The sequence below is a fragment of the Pezoporus flaviventris genome, unplaced genomic scaffold (assembly GCF_033815535.1).
Source record: "Pezoporus flaviventris isolate CSIRO_AGI_PZ_B2104156 unplaced genomic scaffold, CSIRO_AGI_Pfla_v1 ptg000079l, whole genome shotgun sequence".
Lineage (NCBI taxonomy): Eukaryota > Metazoa > Chordata > Aves > Psittaciformes > Psittacidae > Pezoporus > Pezoporus flaviventris.
In genome coordinates this window covers 7,125,298-7,141,847 of record NW_026892627.1, presented here as the reverse complement: position 1 = coordinate 7,141,847, position 16,550 = coordinate 7,125,298, and the positions used below count along the sequence as shown (strand labels likewise).

Below are 16,550 nucleotides of genomic sequence, written 5' to 3'. Positions count from 1 at the left end.
TCTAAAGTCAGAGTTCTGCCTATTTTTTAAAATAAACAGCAATCCAAAAATCTAGGGCAATAAAACTCCATAGGCAGCTCAGAATTTTATTTCAGCCAACATCAATCTTCTTCTTTTCAGACAAGCTGAATTATACTAGAAAATCAGCAATGTTAGATCAGTCAAACCAGCTGAATGCAAAAGCTGAGGGAACAGACCAAATTTGTATTGTGTATACTGAGATAAAGTAAAACTGCTTATAAAGTTAAATCTTAAATAAACATGAACCCTTAGCAAGAGTATACAGGGATAAGGAAACACTACAGCCTAAAACTTCTGAGAGGCCTCTGATTAAATATGCAGTGAAGTGGGAAATGGACTTGGGTTTCTTTGGACTTCAGAGACTGCAGCTTTTGCAGCCAGAGCTTTAAAGGAGCTAAGTCAGGCTTACTACAGGGAGAGCGATAGAGCCACAGAGTGCTAGGACTAACCACCCAGTAGCATACCCAGTTTGATGGATTCTGCAGCTTACACTGCTGGAACGACACTGTTAAGAGGCACATGAGCTAGCTTGTTCAAAGCATCTGCATAAACTAGGGCACTGCAGTATGGGCACTCCTGGGACTCACGCTCACTACCCTTATGGATTTCATTGCAGTGGCAAGATGTGACATCCCTGCCTTTCTAGCGGACGACCCCTTCCTGCAGAGATGGCAGATGCAAACATGTGCTAGTTGCTGAGTCACAGATGTGGGTATTAATCTTCCCTGTTAGTTTAAACTGATTTATGTTAAAGATACCAGACTGAGAGCTGCTGAGCTTCAGGAACAGCATGTGTTTTTTTTCTGTTGATCATACTATAGTTTCAGTCAAAACTGGGTAATAGAACCTCCAGCAGCTGAGGAACGGTACCCATGGAAATGCTAACCACACTGAAGGGTCCTCTGTCAAACCCCATGAGACTCTAAGAGGCTTACATACTCTTTTCGCCAAGGACCTCTTGTCTTACGTCAGCCATGTCTCTTAAAAACAGATCCCTAATTTGAAGCTTCTAAACCAGATGGGACACGGGTTTTGAATGCTCCAATACAACCTTCCTCAAGCTTGCCACATCTGTAGGAAAAGAATATCTCATTGCTTTGTAGGTTCCCTGGAATAACCTTTAACCAAAGGAAACAGTACAGAAACTGTAACAGAAGAATACAAATGCATACACAGACAGCACAACCCAATAAGAAAATAATTATTTTCTCCTCATAGAATCATATCATAATATCACAGAATTCATGGTTTCGGTTGGAAGGGACCTTAAACCCCCACTGACATAAGCAGGGACACCTTCCACTAGACCAGGCTGATCAAAATTCTGTCCAACCTGGCCTTGGACACTGACAGGTATGGGGCAGCCACAGCTTCTCTGGGCAATCTGTGCCAGGGTCTTACCACTCTCACAGGAAAGAACTTCTTTATATCTAATCCACTCTCTTGCAGTTTAAAGCCATTCCCCCTTGTCTTGTCACTACATGCCCTTACAGAAAGCCCCTCCCCAGCTTTCTTGTCAGCCCCTTTAGGCACTGGAAGCTGCTCTAAGGTCTCCCTGGAGCCTTCTCTTCCCCAGGCTGAACAACCCCAGATGCTGATAAGCTGCAGGAGGCCCGTCACTGTTCCATCCAGCAAGCAAGCTGTGAATCTTTCATGGCTAGGATTCACCACCCCCATACAATGATTTTGATTGAGGTTTTCTCCAGGAGTGCCCAGAGATGAAAAACCGAACTTCCCTTAACACAGAGCTCACAAGGTCTGCTCTACTGCTATTCAGCAAGGCATCTGAACTTGTCTGTGGAAAGCAAGGTAGAAAGGGGTAAGAAGGCCTCAAGGTTACGCCTCCGTTCACTTGGGATTTGTTTGGTTTCCTTTCACAATACAATACAGTAAAGGCGGAACAGGTCTACTGGACCACTGAGTAGATCCTACTTGAAGAGTAGGAATAATATTCCCCCACAGCCATCCACAATGAAGAACGTTCCAGTTGTCAAAATAATTCTGTGCTGAACAGCAAAATCCACAGGTGGGAAACAACTCTCCGGGGTGCTTAATAACCGCACACACTTAACATCAGCACTATTCTCTCAAACAAACTATAGAGCATTTTTCTGTGGTGCCCTCCTGCCTGTTGGCCGAAGGGATCAGAATCCTGAGTTGTGTCCCAAAAGGCTGGACCCAGACTACCAACTGGTGGGCTGGTTCTTGCCAAGACATTTCTGGAGGAATTATAAAAATCCTTCTTAGAGAAGGGAATTACACATGGTACTTAGGCAAAACAGGCATTCCATTTATAATTACTTTTGCTATTCCCTCAAGAAAAAGAACTTAGTAGTGCAGGATACAACGGAGAAAATTACTTATGTGTTGACACAATATAAATAGAAAACAGATCTGGCTGCAACTAAGTGGGAAATGAAAAACATGAGAAAATATGTAACTGAGATTACCAATTGGGGGGATAAACTATGACCACTCTAGTGCATTCTGTCCATGGGAGTACAGTCCCTCACTGTGCTTTATGTTTAGATTGTAATTATGTGTGCTTATTTAACAATAAATGCATAATCTTACTTTACATTTATTGGCAAATTGTTTTCTTTTCACTGACCGCCTTGAACACTGCAAGACAGGCAGGCACTCTTCTGCAGTGCAAGGCAGAGACCAGGATATGGCTGCATGCAGTTCTGCTTTAGTGTGTTATAGCACAGGTTAGGGAGGACAGGAGTGAGTATACCATTCACACTCACATACAGTGACTGAATGCAGTACTATTACCTAAGGAATGATTTTGACCATATCTCTTGTGTTCATAAACACGCTCCTTTTACTTGGGCTGCTTGTCTGGGTATGTCCATTAATGCACGTCTTCTGCATTATATTTATGAAGAATATTTTTATCCAGCATCTTCATTCTTAATATTAATGATTTATCACATATGATGCACTGTATTTTTATAAAGCTGTAAGATACCATGGTGATTAACACCATATGAGAATGTAAATAGAAGGGAACAGGATAACAGAAATGTCCTCCCAGCAGATACAGGGCTTTTATTTGGCTTTAGGGGAAGCATCTCAGCTGCATGATTTTACTCTGTACATAAGAATTGTAGGAGTTCCATAATAGAAGACTGTCCTGCTTAACAACATTGTAGAGAGAACAAGAAACCTTAGGCTTGATTAGGATTTTCAGATCAGTTATATAAAGAGAGATTGATTATTCTAGCTTTTTTGATCATACAGATGTATTACTTTAAGAAGGCAGAAGAAAAAATGTTAAGAACCACAAGTATACCCTTGTGTTTATATATGCACATACATATTTCCCAATATTTCTGTTAGAAAGAGAACCCAGCTTTGAACAGCCTTGCAAATTTGTCCAGTGAATATTGGTAGTCCCCACACAAAATACACTCACTGCATCAATATGGTAGTGAGAAACTAATCACATTTTACTTACCCATCCCAAGACTGGGAAAGCCAGGAGACACTGCAACACTGCTTCAAAGAAATGTGTTACCACTGGGCGCACTGCAGGCTGCTCATATGTGCCCACAGTCCTTCTTCTCACCTACCTGGATTAGGGACTGCAACAGGGAGAGCCATTCCCCCTGCATTACTGGATCAAAAGCAGGTATTTTTCGGGAGTGTGGCAGGCCAGCAAAAAATGGGATTGTGTCTGGGCACTGGCATATACAAAGCGGCCAGCTTGGAAGCTGCCGGAAGAAGTCAGAGTGAAACTCATGGTACAAAAGGGGCTGAACCTGAATTTTGGCTCCTGCTGGGCTCCCATGGGAAACAAACAGAGGGGCTGTGGGGAAGCCAAACTGGCAGCTGCAGGCTGGGCATCCCTTGGTGCCGTTTGCTCCTCTGGGCCCAGGCCTGCAGGGAGTGACAGGGGGCTGCAAGGAGCACGGGGAGATGAGCACTAGCAGCTCCCCATGCACCTTCCCCCAGGCAGCCCAGCAGAGGTTAAATAAAAACATGCACTGGGGAAAAGGCTGTTTCTGCAATACTGGTCACTAGCAAAGAAAAGCAGGGAGGCCCCCAGGGATGCTCTCCTTGCCTAGGGATGAAATGGGATTATGATGGTAATGTTTGCTGCACTGCAATTAAGGTGGTGTCAGGACTTTCATTAAAAAGTGTTTTTTTGTTGAGGGTCTATGGCTTGGAGAAAATTCTTGCTTGAAGCTGAAATATAGCATTGTTCTCAGCCAGAAAACATATGCACAGCCTTTATTATATATGTAATTTAGAATCCCAGTGTAGTCTTGACTGTGGAGGCTCTACTATTGTTTCCATATGGGTATGTAGCTAACTGGTTTAAAACATTAGTACGTAAGTAAAGGACTAAATTCTGGCTGGACCTCATGTAGGTGACATGTCCCCATTAATTGTCTGCAAGTAGCTTCAAAAACCAAAAGCCCAATTCTGCTGATTACTCAGATCCACAGTAGTATTGAAGTAAACAGCTCCAAACAGAATTGGGCTCCTCGTGTTTACCTGACTACAACCCAAGGCACCTGCCTCTCCCACAGTTTAACAACTCCATTCAAAGTGAGGCCATCCTGTCTGAGACACAGATTATTTCCTCACAAAACTGGCAATATATGACAAGGTTACTTCTACTAATAGTAGATAAATTTCTATTTTCATAGCATCCAAGATCTCATACAAGGAACCAGGACTCCTGTGCACTAGGTGCTGTACAAGAACACAGAATAAAAACACAGTACTACTCAAAAAAATGTATGATTTGATACACACAAATAAATCTTCTCCCCTCTTTCATAGCCGGGTTTGTATTATTTCTATTGAGTAATCTGAGTGTAATGCACCACTCCTGCAAACAGCAAACACTGCTCAGACATTTATTTAACTTTCTGCGTGATAAAGTCCTAACTCCACATCAGTCTATTGTCTTTCCCCAGAGATGCACACAAAGGGACCACCTACTGCCCTGTGTGCTTGCTACTGGCTGTGGGTTTTTTCCTGCCTTGCATGTACCTGCAGTGCATAGAACTTACAGTGCACAGTATTTAGTGTGTACTGGTTTCAGATACTGATTTGATTTTACTCAAACTATTAGCATTCTACCTTTTTGAATAAAAACATTCATGCAACCAATAGTATGTCATAAAAGATTATTTTCTGCTGCCCACCACCACATATATGTCAAAATGTAAACTCAAGAGTATTAAAGTTTATAAAATTTCAGTTTCATAAGGTTGTAAACAATACAGGAATTCCAACAAATTAGGCAAGTCACAGAGAATGGAACTGAAGCTCCTAAGTAACTTGTGGATGTTTTATGTGACTTCATGTGAATGCTAACAAAAATACAATGTAACAGCACAGTCCATTGTTTCTCATAAGAACAAATTATATAAATTGCTAGTTTAGGCAGAATGTAAGCATTTCTGCAAATGCTTAAACACAGAACAAATTTTATTCAGGAGGTAGTTGTCTTCAGCAAAACTATTCACGCATTTACTTACTTATCTGCCCAATTTAGCATCCCCAGAATCATGGCCTTGGTATGGAATAACTTGATGAATTTCAGTACAGTGCATCAGCTACTGCTTGTCAAAATAGGAAGATTCAAATATAAACAAGTGATGCTCTTATTAAGCGCAAACGTGCAAAATTAGCATTCCTGATAGACAGTGCTTCTCCACATAGGAAGGTATTATTAATAACAGTCAGGCAAGCGTAATTCTTCATGTGGACAAACTCACTCCAATAGGAGTACCTTTCAAAATTTAATTTAAATGAATTAAAGAAGTTAATCTGGAAAAAAAAAAGCCAGAAGAATAAATGAGGCTGCATGAGGGTTATACTATAACCACTAGTTTTAAATTCACACTTTGGCATTCACAAAAAGAACATTTTCTTATGAAGATAAAAGCCTCCACGTGTAATAACTCGATATACAGACAAGCCCTAGGGGCTTGCATCTTGAGCACTTAACATTTTTGGCCTCCTCTTAATGGATAAAAAAGGTGTGTTTCTCAGTCACATTAGCCCAGTCTAAGTAGCTTAATATGATGAAAAGGCATCAGGCTTTGGTGAGACTAAGGTGTAAAGGTGTGAGGTTAGCACATAGATCACAGTGTGGGCAACACTGCCTTTAACACATACTTAACTAATCAAGTTAAAGCAGGCAGGGGATGGGGAGCCTGGACTGTATTAGCCCTAGTTCATGCAAATGCTAGATTAGTTTGTGTGGGGAGTAGCTGTGGTACAATATAAGTCAGGATATTTCACAGTGAGGCGCAGGTGAGAAAACAAGAATTAGAATGAAATGGGATTTCCTCATAGACTGTGAACTATGCTGCCTCCAAAGAATGCAGTTAGATGGATTTGAAGGGGCTGGTCCTCCTATCTGCCCATTGCTAGGGAGCACCCAATATTTGCAGTTCTCCAGCTGCCTGGGGATGCTGATCAGGACTAGAAGAGAGGGTTATTCCCCACCATCAGCAGTGACAAACACCTCACCAAACTGCTGGGAAAGTCACCAGTGCTCAAGGGTATGTTGTATCCTCTATCCAGGCTGTGCTGTTGCCTAAAGTAAGACAGATCTACAAGATGACAAGTAAGCAAAACTGATGAAAAGAAGAAACAAACATTTCAAGTTTAAAATTAGACTTCCACAATGCATTCATTAGCATATGACAATTAACATATGCTAACTTTTTTTTTAGTCCAGCCAAGTTTAGCACAAATAAACTGGAAGTCATACATTTGTATGACGTAATCCTGATTTTGCCATTTGATTTAGGCTTTGTCTAGAAGTCTTTCAAATTATCTTGGGGTAGCTTTTTATAATACTGAAAAAAAAAAACCAAAAGCCCCAAACCCCAAAACTAGTGATTCAGCTACTTCTGAGCTACTTGGGTGAATATGGGTGCAGATACAAAAAACGACTATGGGCAGTTGATGTGGTTACTACCCTCAGCTATCCATTGCATCTTTTCCCTGTTTTCTACTTTTCAACAAGGATACCCCAATGGGATGTGCACTGGCACCAAAATCTCCCCAGTTTTCAGAAGAAAGCAGACATTTGCTACAGTCAATTACCAATTTAGCACAGGTTAAGACAAAGTGGTTCAATATACTGAGCATTTAAAATGTTAGCATGCTGCTGAGGTGTCTTAAATGAAGCCTTTGTGATAATATGGTTAACTTTTCTGCAGTGGAAACATGTGTGTGAAGAAAACAAAAAATAAACTTCTGCTTTATGTAGAGCTGTGAACAATCTGGCAGAGTTCTGAAATAATGTGGTAAAACCTCCTGAAGTTCAACAAGGCCAAGTGCAAAGTCCTGCACATGGGTCAGGGCAATCCCAAGCAGAGACATAGGCTGGGAGAGACTGGATCGAGAACAGCCCTGAGGAGAAGGATTTTGGGGTGTTGGCTGACAAGAAGCTCAACATGACCCAGCAATACACGCTCGCAGCCTAGAAAGCCAACCATGTACTAGCTCTATCAAAAGGAGCTGGTCAAGGGAGGGGATTCTTCGCCTCTACTCTGATCTCATGAGACACCTGCTGCATTCAGCTCTGAGGACCCCAGCATCAGAAGGAGGTGGACCTACTGGAGTGAGTCCAAAGGAGGCCACAAATATGCTGCAAGGGCTGGAGTACCTCTCCTAAGGAGACAGGCTAAGAGAGCTGAGCTTGTTAGGCCTGGAGAAAAGAAGGCTCTGGGAAGACCTCAGAGCAGCTTCCAGTGCCTAAAGGGGCTGACAACAAAGCTGGAGAGGGACTTTTGACAAGGACATGTAGTGATAGGACAAGGGGGATGATTTTAACCTGAGTGTACATTTAGATTAGTTATTAGGAAGAACTTCTTTACTGTGAGGGTGGTGAGGCCCTGGCACAGGTTGCCCAGAGAAGCTGTGGCTGCCCCATCCCTGGCAGTGTTCAAGGCCACGCCTGATGGGCTTTGATCAACCTGGTCTAGTGGAAGGTGCCACTTCCAACCCCCGTGGCAGGGGGTTGGAACTGGATGAGTTGTAAGGTCTCTTCCAAACCAAACCATTCTGTGATTCTATGAAAAGAGAAAGTACCTGGATCCCATTCCCGATACAATCTGAAAGACTTTTCTCATTACTTTTGTTACATACACCACATTAGTTGTATAATGCTACAATGGTATTTACCTGTCAGTTGTCATTTTCCTTAACTAGGCAATTTAAGACAACATCCTGTCTTCAACTCATTCTATTATGAAGGTATCACTCTTTGTCTTAAGCATATTGGGAGAACTTACGTTTTGAAGTTAAAACTGTTAGCATGCATTGTTTAATCAGTACTGCAAAGGTCTCACATTTCAGAAATAATTCCAAAACCCCAGAAATGTTTAAGGAAGGCTAGAACATAAAACTCTTGTTGAAAGTTTCAAAGCTGCTTGGCCCTGAGAATTAAAAAAAGTTAGGTGAGTTGGTTTACCTGAGTTATTCCATAATGAACTGGAGGATCTCTTAAGATTCAGTAAAAGCAGAGGACATGTTCATTTAATATTGCATCTTTGCTGTAAAAATGCGTTTTCCAGATAGAGATATTTATAAGAGGTGGCTGGTGTAGGCTAGGCATAAATAGATGTAAAAATTTTCCTGACAGAGCTGTTCAAATGTCCTGAACCAACAAAGGACTCCTATAGTGAATTTATGTTTGGTGACACAATTTCTCCTAGCTTGTCCCGCTGCCTCCACCAAGTGATAAATAATACTAGCAAATATAGTTTCCTACAATTCCATCTCCACTTCAGGTTCCTCCTCACAAGTCTCTCAGTCCTACATAGTTCTTCGCACCTTTGATTGCCATGGCAGTGACTGCAGCAGTTCACAGAACAGACCTGCCTAGCTTTGTCTGGACATGTACTGAGATGAGGCACAGCAGCATGAGGAATAGGCCTAAGACCCTTAACACACTCTTGTCCTAGACCACGCTACACCAGAACTAACTTCATCCTGCCTCCACTCAGATTTTATACTGTTAGTCACATATAAATAGTTAATATAAAAAACAACGGAGAAAAAAAAAAAGAAATAAATATACATCTGCTTTTGGATGAAACAAAGCCTAAAGCTCAGCCACTTTAGGTGGTCTATTGAACAATGTCTGCATGGGACGACTGGGTGAACCATGCATGGAAGAGTGGATATGGTGATTTCACTGTGTTTCTGCTATGGGATGTGACAGTTATTCCCCATACACCTACAGCAGTTGATCTGAGCCCACAGCATGCTTACGTGTCTCAGGTCCCATCAATCTGCCCATGCATAGTAGCTCTGACACATCCCATACTCACGCAGGCCATTGCGCATGTACAGCAGAGCCGCACATGCACAGTCAGTGTTTCAGGGGATGGCCATTATTTTTAGCAGACCAGAGGGCAACCTGGCAACTCGAGTAAATGCCACACCAGCGATCCCACTGTGCAGAGGCTGTAGCCTTTTACATCACCCTCCCCTTCCCTGCTTTTTTCCTCTCCACTCCACCCAAGTCTGGGCCTGTATGGCACAAGCGGTTTCAGTTAAATTATGCTAACTTGCCTGAGTTAACAAAATTCAAAGGCACTTTCTTCTGTCTCAGACAATATATAAACAGATTAAGTTCCCATACCTGAAGTCATTTGAGCAGTATACCTACACTGTCATTTACCAACTTCATACAAACACTTAGCTCAGGATATGTATTTCAGTTTGGTAGAAATATGTACATTTTCAGTAATAAGGCCAAGAAATGACGCCAACAATCCAGCTGTTGTCCTTGCGTGGCTAACCAAAAGGGAAGGCTTTACATAATTTTAAATACATACATGTATACAAGTATGAGTATAGATAGAGATAAACCTTTATCTCAACATATAAATATGAAAATGTCACAAAGTTCTAATTTAATTACTCAAAAACCTAGGGAATGCACCAACAAAGGCTTTTTATTATGAAATGGCTCCCAGGAAAACTGGCCAGCAGAAGTCATATTTGCCACAGCATGCCATTTTAATATAGTATTCCTGGAGCTGACACATTAAAAATTTGGGAAGAACAGCATAAAGGTCTGGATTCCTCTCTTTATTTTTATGTCATAAAAATACTAACATTAGCTCCTCCTACCCTCCTTTCCTTGTCGTACCTGTGTGCTACCCTAGGCCATTTTACCAACGGGGATTCAAACACTGAACAGAAACCTAAATGACAAGGGAGAAAGAGCGCAGCGCTCTCAAGATAAATTTGTACGTATTCGGAGTCTCGGAGGTATCGCTCCCAACGATTTCCCCAAGTCCGGCGAAGTTCTCAAACGTGCCTGCCCCACACGAGTGACCCCTGCACGCTGCAGGGCAGCACGGTTCATTTCTTTTCCGTTCATACGACCGATGTCATGATTCAGCATCTCTGCACCGAGTTACCCCTCACACCCGCAGCTCCAGCCCCGGACACAGGGGAAGGAGAAAGGGAGGCCCAGGCCTGGGGAGAGGGGCCCCGCGGCGCTACCCACCACGGGAGGCAGGCAGCAGGGAGGAAAGCGCGGAGGGAGGGAGCCAAAGAGACAAGCAGGCAGGCAGGCAGGGGAAGGAGGGAGTGAGGGAGGCAAGAGGCCGCCTCAGGGGCTGCCCTCAGGGCGGCGCCTGGTGCGAAGGCGGGCGGCGGGGGCCCTCGGCGGGCAGCGGCACGGCCTACTCCGCACCGGCAGCCCCGATCCACTCCGCGGCCGCTCCCACCCGGGGCAGGGCCCGGGAGGAAAGTCCGGGAGTGCGGTCCACTTCATCGCCCCACGGCCGGACTTTTCTCCGGCTGCAGTGATACAACATTCCCCCTCCCCTCGGAGCCGGAGTCCCTCCCGGCCTCCGGGACACGTTAAATCCCGTGTAATGAGGCTTAACCCCGCCCCAAGCCGCGGCGCAGCCGGGCGGGCAGGCTGCCAGCTAGGCCCCTGCCCGGGGGAGCCCCCCCCCCCCCTCCCCTCCCTCCGCCCCGACCGGCCGCAGCTGTTCTAGCCGGAGCTGCTGGAAAGCGGCCACGCTCCCCAGACTTTGTCTCCCTTGCACACAGTGCTGAACTCTGCTCCCTCCCTTCCCTCCCCTCCCCTCCCCCGGGGCAGCCGCGGCTCCTCGCTGCCTCCTTCCCCCACCAGCCCCGCGCCCTAGACGCACGTCGGGGGGAAGGGGGGAGCTCCCCGCATTCAGGCAGCAGCCAGCCGTGCCCCTGCTCCCCAGGAGGACCTAGCGCCGCCGGGCCGGCCACCGTGCACTGCCCCCGAAGCCGCCGTCCCGGGGAGCTCAGCCCCGGTGCGGGAGCACCCCGATGTGAAGCGGCCACTTTCATCCCACATACAGATGGGGCTTTTTTCATTTCCAGGGGGGCCCTGGGGGAAATAAATAAAAAGGGCGGGGAGAGGGTGGTGAAGCAAGCGGGCTGCCGGCCCCCGCGGGGCGGGGTGGGTGCGTGGGGCTCCCCGGGGCGGCGAGTCCCGTCTCATCCCATTCCGTCCTCGCTCCGCGCTTTCCCCGCAACCCGCCGCGGCAGCCAGCCCGTGAGGTCAGTGTCGGCAGCGGATGGGTGTCTGCGCCGTGGGACGGACGGCGGGCGGGCCGGGCAGGCGCAGTGTGGGGCCGCGGCGGGGGAGGAGAGCGGCGGGCGGGCGGGTCCTGTGTCTATGTGTCGCACTGGCGGGGGGAGAGGGAAGGGAAAGGAGGGGGGTTACACATCAGGGCAGCGGCGGCAGCGCCGGGATCCCTTCTCCACCCCGCGGGGAGGGAGGCAGCCCCTCCTCCTCCCCCTTTTTCACCCTTCCTCCTCCTTCTTTCCCCAAAGTTAAACTTCCTGCTCCCGGCCCGGCTGGGAAGGGGACGTGGAGCCCGGCCGGACTGAGCCCTCGACACACACAACAGCTGGAGCTGTCAAAACTTCCTCCGCTCGGTCTCGGCCCCTGCCGCCTCCGCCGCCTGCTCCTCCTCCGCCCCCGCGGGCTCAGCGTGGGGGGAGGGCGCAGGGCCAGTGTACAATGAAGCGGCGGCCGCCGCAGCCGGGCAGCGCAGGAGCCGGAGCCGCCGCCAGCTCCCGGGGCCTCTGAGGGGGGGGGGGCGCCCCGCGGCGGGATCCGCCGCCTCTCGCTCGCTCTCTTCACCTCGCCCGCCACCTCCCCCAGCCCCGAAGACCCCGCCGAGCCGGGGAGGGGGTGTTATTGTGTGTGAGACCCTTCCTGCCTCTGCGCTCTTTCTCTTCGCCCCCTCCTTTCCTCCCTCCCTTCCTCCTCCTGCTCTCCCCATGCTGCTTCCCCTGATACCTGTGCTGGTCGGCGGCGGCTGAGGCCAGCAATGCGAGGCGGAGGTGGAGGAGGCGGAGGTGAGGAGGAGAGGAGCCGCGGGAGCAGGAGGAGCATCGGGATCCCCATCACCATCCTCATCTTCATCCTCATCATCATCATCCATGTGTCTCTCTCGTCCTGCTGACTAGGATGTCAACGGAGGACAAGAGTCTGGTGGTGGCGGTGGTGGAGCCGCCGCAGCAGCAGCAGCCCCCCGAGCCTGGAGCTCCCCCCCTAGCAGCAGCAGCAGCAGCCACAGACAAAAGACCTAGGGGCCGGCCTCGCAAAGATGGCGCTTCCCCTTTCCAGAGAGCCAGAAAGAAGTAAGTTCAGCGTTTGTGTGTGCGAGGCAGAGAGGGGCAGGGGCCGGCGGCCAGGCGCAGACAGAGCTGTCAGCGGAGACTCGCCGCCCGTCGCCCCCTCCCTCCTGCCTAATGCCATTTTGAGAAGGGCACGTCTTTCTTCTCCTCCTTTCCCCTTTGCACTTTCCCCTCCTCCTCCTTCTTCACCTTTTGTCTTCCTCCGCCTGTTCTCCCTTTTCCACTTTTCTTTCACCGTCCCTGTTCCTTTCTTCTTCTCCTTCGGAGTTTCTCTTTAGCTCTTCTCCCTCTTCCCTCTTCCTCTTTTTCCCTTGCCTTTGCACCTTCTCCCTTCTCCTTTTTGGGTCTCTTCTCCGCCAGGACGCTCGGCTGCCTTCAGCGTCTCCTGGCTGTTCTCTGTGCTTGACGGTAGTTCCTCATCGCTTTTCCTTTTGATTCCCCCCCCCCCCTTTTTTTTGGGAAAGAAAAGACGGTTCTCGTTGGGTGGCGAGGAGAGAGGAGAATCCCCCTTTCCCCCTCACACACACCCAGGCGGGTGCGGAGGCGCACACGCAAAGTTGAGGCAGGAGTTTGTCCGCCGCCAGCCCTGCCGTGTGCTCGGAGGTGGGGAGCTGTCAGCCGGCCGCCTCGCACGGAGGGACGCGCCGGCGGGACAGTGCCGAAGCACAACAAACACACGGGGGGGAGGTGGGGGTGCCGCTTCCCCGGCCCTGGCAGCTTTCCGTTCACCGCGGCTTCTCCCCGTAGGGGACGCGGGCGTTCGTCAGCCCCAACGGCCAGTGAGTGCCGCCCTCCCCCCTCCCCGAGGAAGCCCCTCTTGAGGGGCCGCTCCTCTCGCCTCATCCCCGGGCCGGCGCGCACAAGTTCCCGCGGCGCGGGTACAGGGAGCCCGACGAGAGACCCGGGCAAAGCGGCGGGTATGGCCGCCCCGCCGCTGATAGGCTTGAGGTGCAGGGCTGGGCTCCGAGGGGCCTGTGGCCGCCTCCGTGGAGGTGCCGCTGCCGCGCTGGCTGCGGTCCTCGCGGGTTATTTCTGAGTAGGATGGGTCTTGCCATGACATAACCTGATGGCAGCAATAATAGGGCAAAGCTGGGCCAGCCCGTTTTGAGGAGAAGCGTGATGATTGTTAGCAAAATAGCCTCTGCGCGGTCGAGTCTGCTGGAGCCTCGGGCTTCCAGAGTTTCTTTCCCTTTGTTTTGAAGGGACGCTTTCATTTTGACACCCTTCGAGTATATTTAACCAGGTGAGTTGCTGGCGCTTCATTAAATATCCGCTCCAGACCTCACCGCAGGTTTCTGAAGCGGTATCCTTTAGGTTGGAAAAGACCTTTAAGATCGAATCCCACCATAATGTCACGGTGGAAGTCCAAAACACCAGCGAGGGATTCTGCTGGGCTGGACCTAAACACATGGCAAAGACTATGCTTGCTTCTGTACAAATTCATCTTCACAAATATATGTTACATAAATATCCCATGACAGAACTATCATTAGTTTGGGATATATGTTTTTTTTGTTGTTGTTGTCGTTGATGAAGGCTTCCTTTCAGAGATTTTAATGCTCATCCCTGGTTTTGATGGTGATGTATTGTTTGCAGCTCCCTCTTTTAATAATTACATATTTGCTCAATACAAATTTTCATACAGCTGTAGTTGAAAGTAGTTGGCAAACATACACGTGCGGTAAATTTCTTGTGCTTCTCTCCTTTATGCTTAGTTTTAAGTACTTTGGTTTTAGTTCTGCGCGTAGAATCCAAACCTGACATGGGAAACCTTTGAATGTTTTATTTTCAAAGAAGTTTTTGGAAGAAAAATGCAAATACATCTGAAATGTACCAGTCTGCACAAAAACCAGAGTGGTGTCATTTGTGAAAATTGATGTATTTTAGGCCAATTTGAGGTTTTGTACATAATTCTGATGAAAAGTGGGTGCTAAGGAGGTAATTCCTGTTTTTTTTTGTTTTTTTTTTTACCAGTTAGGTTTTTGGTGTCATGGGAATACTGTCAGGTAATTTTAGGAGGAAATTAATTTTTTCTGTAAAAATATGTACTTATGCTGGCCTGACTATAAGCATTTGTGTAAGAGCTGGAAATACAATTAGCAGAGACAAAAATTAAAATGAGCCCATACTTCCTTTCTTCACACTATGATTGTTCCTGCCTGGGTGCGGTGCTGAGTGTCCTTCTGCATTTTTATGGAAAACCTGTAATGTTGGTAAAAGTGTAAGTCATAAATTCTTTTAAAACTATGATATTATGAAAAATGGTTGTTTTCAAACTTTCATGGAGAAGGTATAGACAGGTCTTTTTTAGTCGCATCCATTTAGGGGAGAAAATAGTTTTATTTTGTAAGTTTTTCTATATACAAAATACTGATTACAATTAGCTAAACAAATGCAGAAATAAAAGAAGTAAAAATATTTTCTAGTTTTTCTTAGGACTGCTTGGTCCTATCTTCCTTTTCACTTTTGTGCTTTCCAGTTGGATTAATGTGCCTCATGTAAAACAGATAAAAGAGCATATGTCAGACCATTTTCTGTACTGTAATCACATGTCTAAATCACTATTAGCCAGTCAAATTGTTCAACTGCTTTATCCCATTATAGGAAATGTTCCACTGAATGTTCAGTCTAAGTAATGATAAAGGAGAGAGCCCTGCATTAAACTGGCAAAGCCAAAGTAGAATAATTCCTCAGCTATGGATGCTTCCATTAAAGAACAATACCATATTGGAGAGTGCTGTAGGTTGCTATTTTACCTCCTTGAAGGCCATGTTTTTAAGCAAATTCAATGAGTTTTAAGCAGACAGATGGAAAACTGCCTTGAGTCTGCTTCTGTGAGATGCCAGTGATTCTCAACTCTTCCCAGAAGTAGGAGAAGTAGGCCTACTTTAAGGGAGCACAGGGTTCTTCAGTAGGACAGCTCTACGCAAGTCTCTGTCATCCTGTGTTTTACCTGTCAGTAAAAATCCTGGTGGTACTGTGGACATGGTACATACAGGGAATGGAACAGTTCACATTTCCTATAGGTGATGAATTGGGAATCAGTGGTGTCAGTACCTGGTGAGTTACTGAGCTTTAGCTTGATGCTGGAACAGCTTTTTATCATTGTTTGAAGGATATAGCTTCCTGAATAGCATTGTCAGGGGACTTAATCTTAGGTGAACAGTTCATTTTTATTATTTATATTGTAATTGCGCCTAGAGGCCAGGGCACCATTATACTACCTGCAGCAAAGGTTGCTGCTGCACAATTTCTTAATTTAAATGTAAAGATAAGACAGCATGTAAATGTTAAGAAATGGGTTGGGAAAGCGTAAGGGATCTGTGAGAATACTATGAGCAGAAGAAGATGCAGAAGTTCAAGTACCATGGTTTATCTCCACATCGGGGAATGATTCATGGGCATCAGACTTGGAGGGTATATTTAAAGGATAAAGCATTGTCACCCTGAGGATTTTTACAGACAGCTTGTTTCCTGCCTGAAGTGCTAGTCAAACGCTCGTATTTTCTTCCTTACGTGTTGACAACTGGGTATCTGAGTAGAGCAGCAATTCAGATTTAAGAAGTAGAACTAGTATAAGCCATGCAGAGCCTCAAAATTGAGAGCATGTAGGTTGTTCATGATATGCTTCATCAGGAAGGGAGAAGAACACACAGAACTATAACCAAAGGCCATCTCATTGTATAGCCTGAAATCTTGGAAAATTAACTCCTGTACTTGGATTATACTTCAACTGCCAGGCTATGCTCCTGAATGTAATCAAGAAGTTGCAGGGGAAGAGTATTGGTTCCGTTTTAGCTATACTGTTGTTATTTGAACAGCTGGTTATTCATGAAAATGTATCAGAATAGTATTGTACAGGTGCAGTAAACAATTTCGTAATCTGTTTTAAG

At 46.6% G+C, this 16,550-nt stretch overlaps 2 protein-coding genes across 22 annotated transcripts in view; one reads left to right on the top strand and one right to left on the bottom strand.

Moving 5' to 3' along the window:
- LOC133280047 (uncharacterized) overlaps positions 1-12,461 on the bottom strand; it is a 44,161-nt gene extending 31,700 nt beyond the window's left edge. For 2 of the 5 annotated variants that reach the window (XR_009747047.1, XR_009747046.1), the window contains exon 1: positions 12,317-12,456. Coding sequence is in view for 1 of the 5 variants with exons in the window: in XM_061474379.1 (XP_061330363.1) it covers positions 11,506-11,696; positions 12,317-12,461 (336 nt within the window). In the remaining 4 variants the exon portion in view is untranslated. Of the gene's footprint in view, positions 1-11,408; positions 11,697-12,316 lie in introns of those variants that run through there. The other 3 variants (XR_009747049.1, XR_009747048.1, XM_061474379.1) reach the window with 2 other exon arrangements.
- KMT2C (lysine methyltransferase 2C) overlaps positions 11,811-16,550 on the top strand; it is a 194,437-nt gene continuing 189,697 nt past the window's right edge. For 15 of the 17 annotated variants that reach the window (XM_061474354.1, XM_061474359.1, XM_061474358.1 and 12 more), the window contains exon 1: positions 11,811-12,660. In XM_061474354.1, coding sequence (XP_061330338.1) covers positions 12,488-12,660 — 173 coding nt within the window. In that variant the 5' untranslated portion in view covers positions 11,811-12,487. Of the gene's footprint in view, positions 12,661-13,859; positions 13,901-16,550 lie in introns of all 17 variants that reach the window. The other 2 variants (XM_061474341.1, XM_061474360.1) reach the window with 2 other exon arrangements.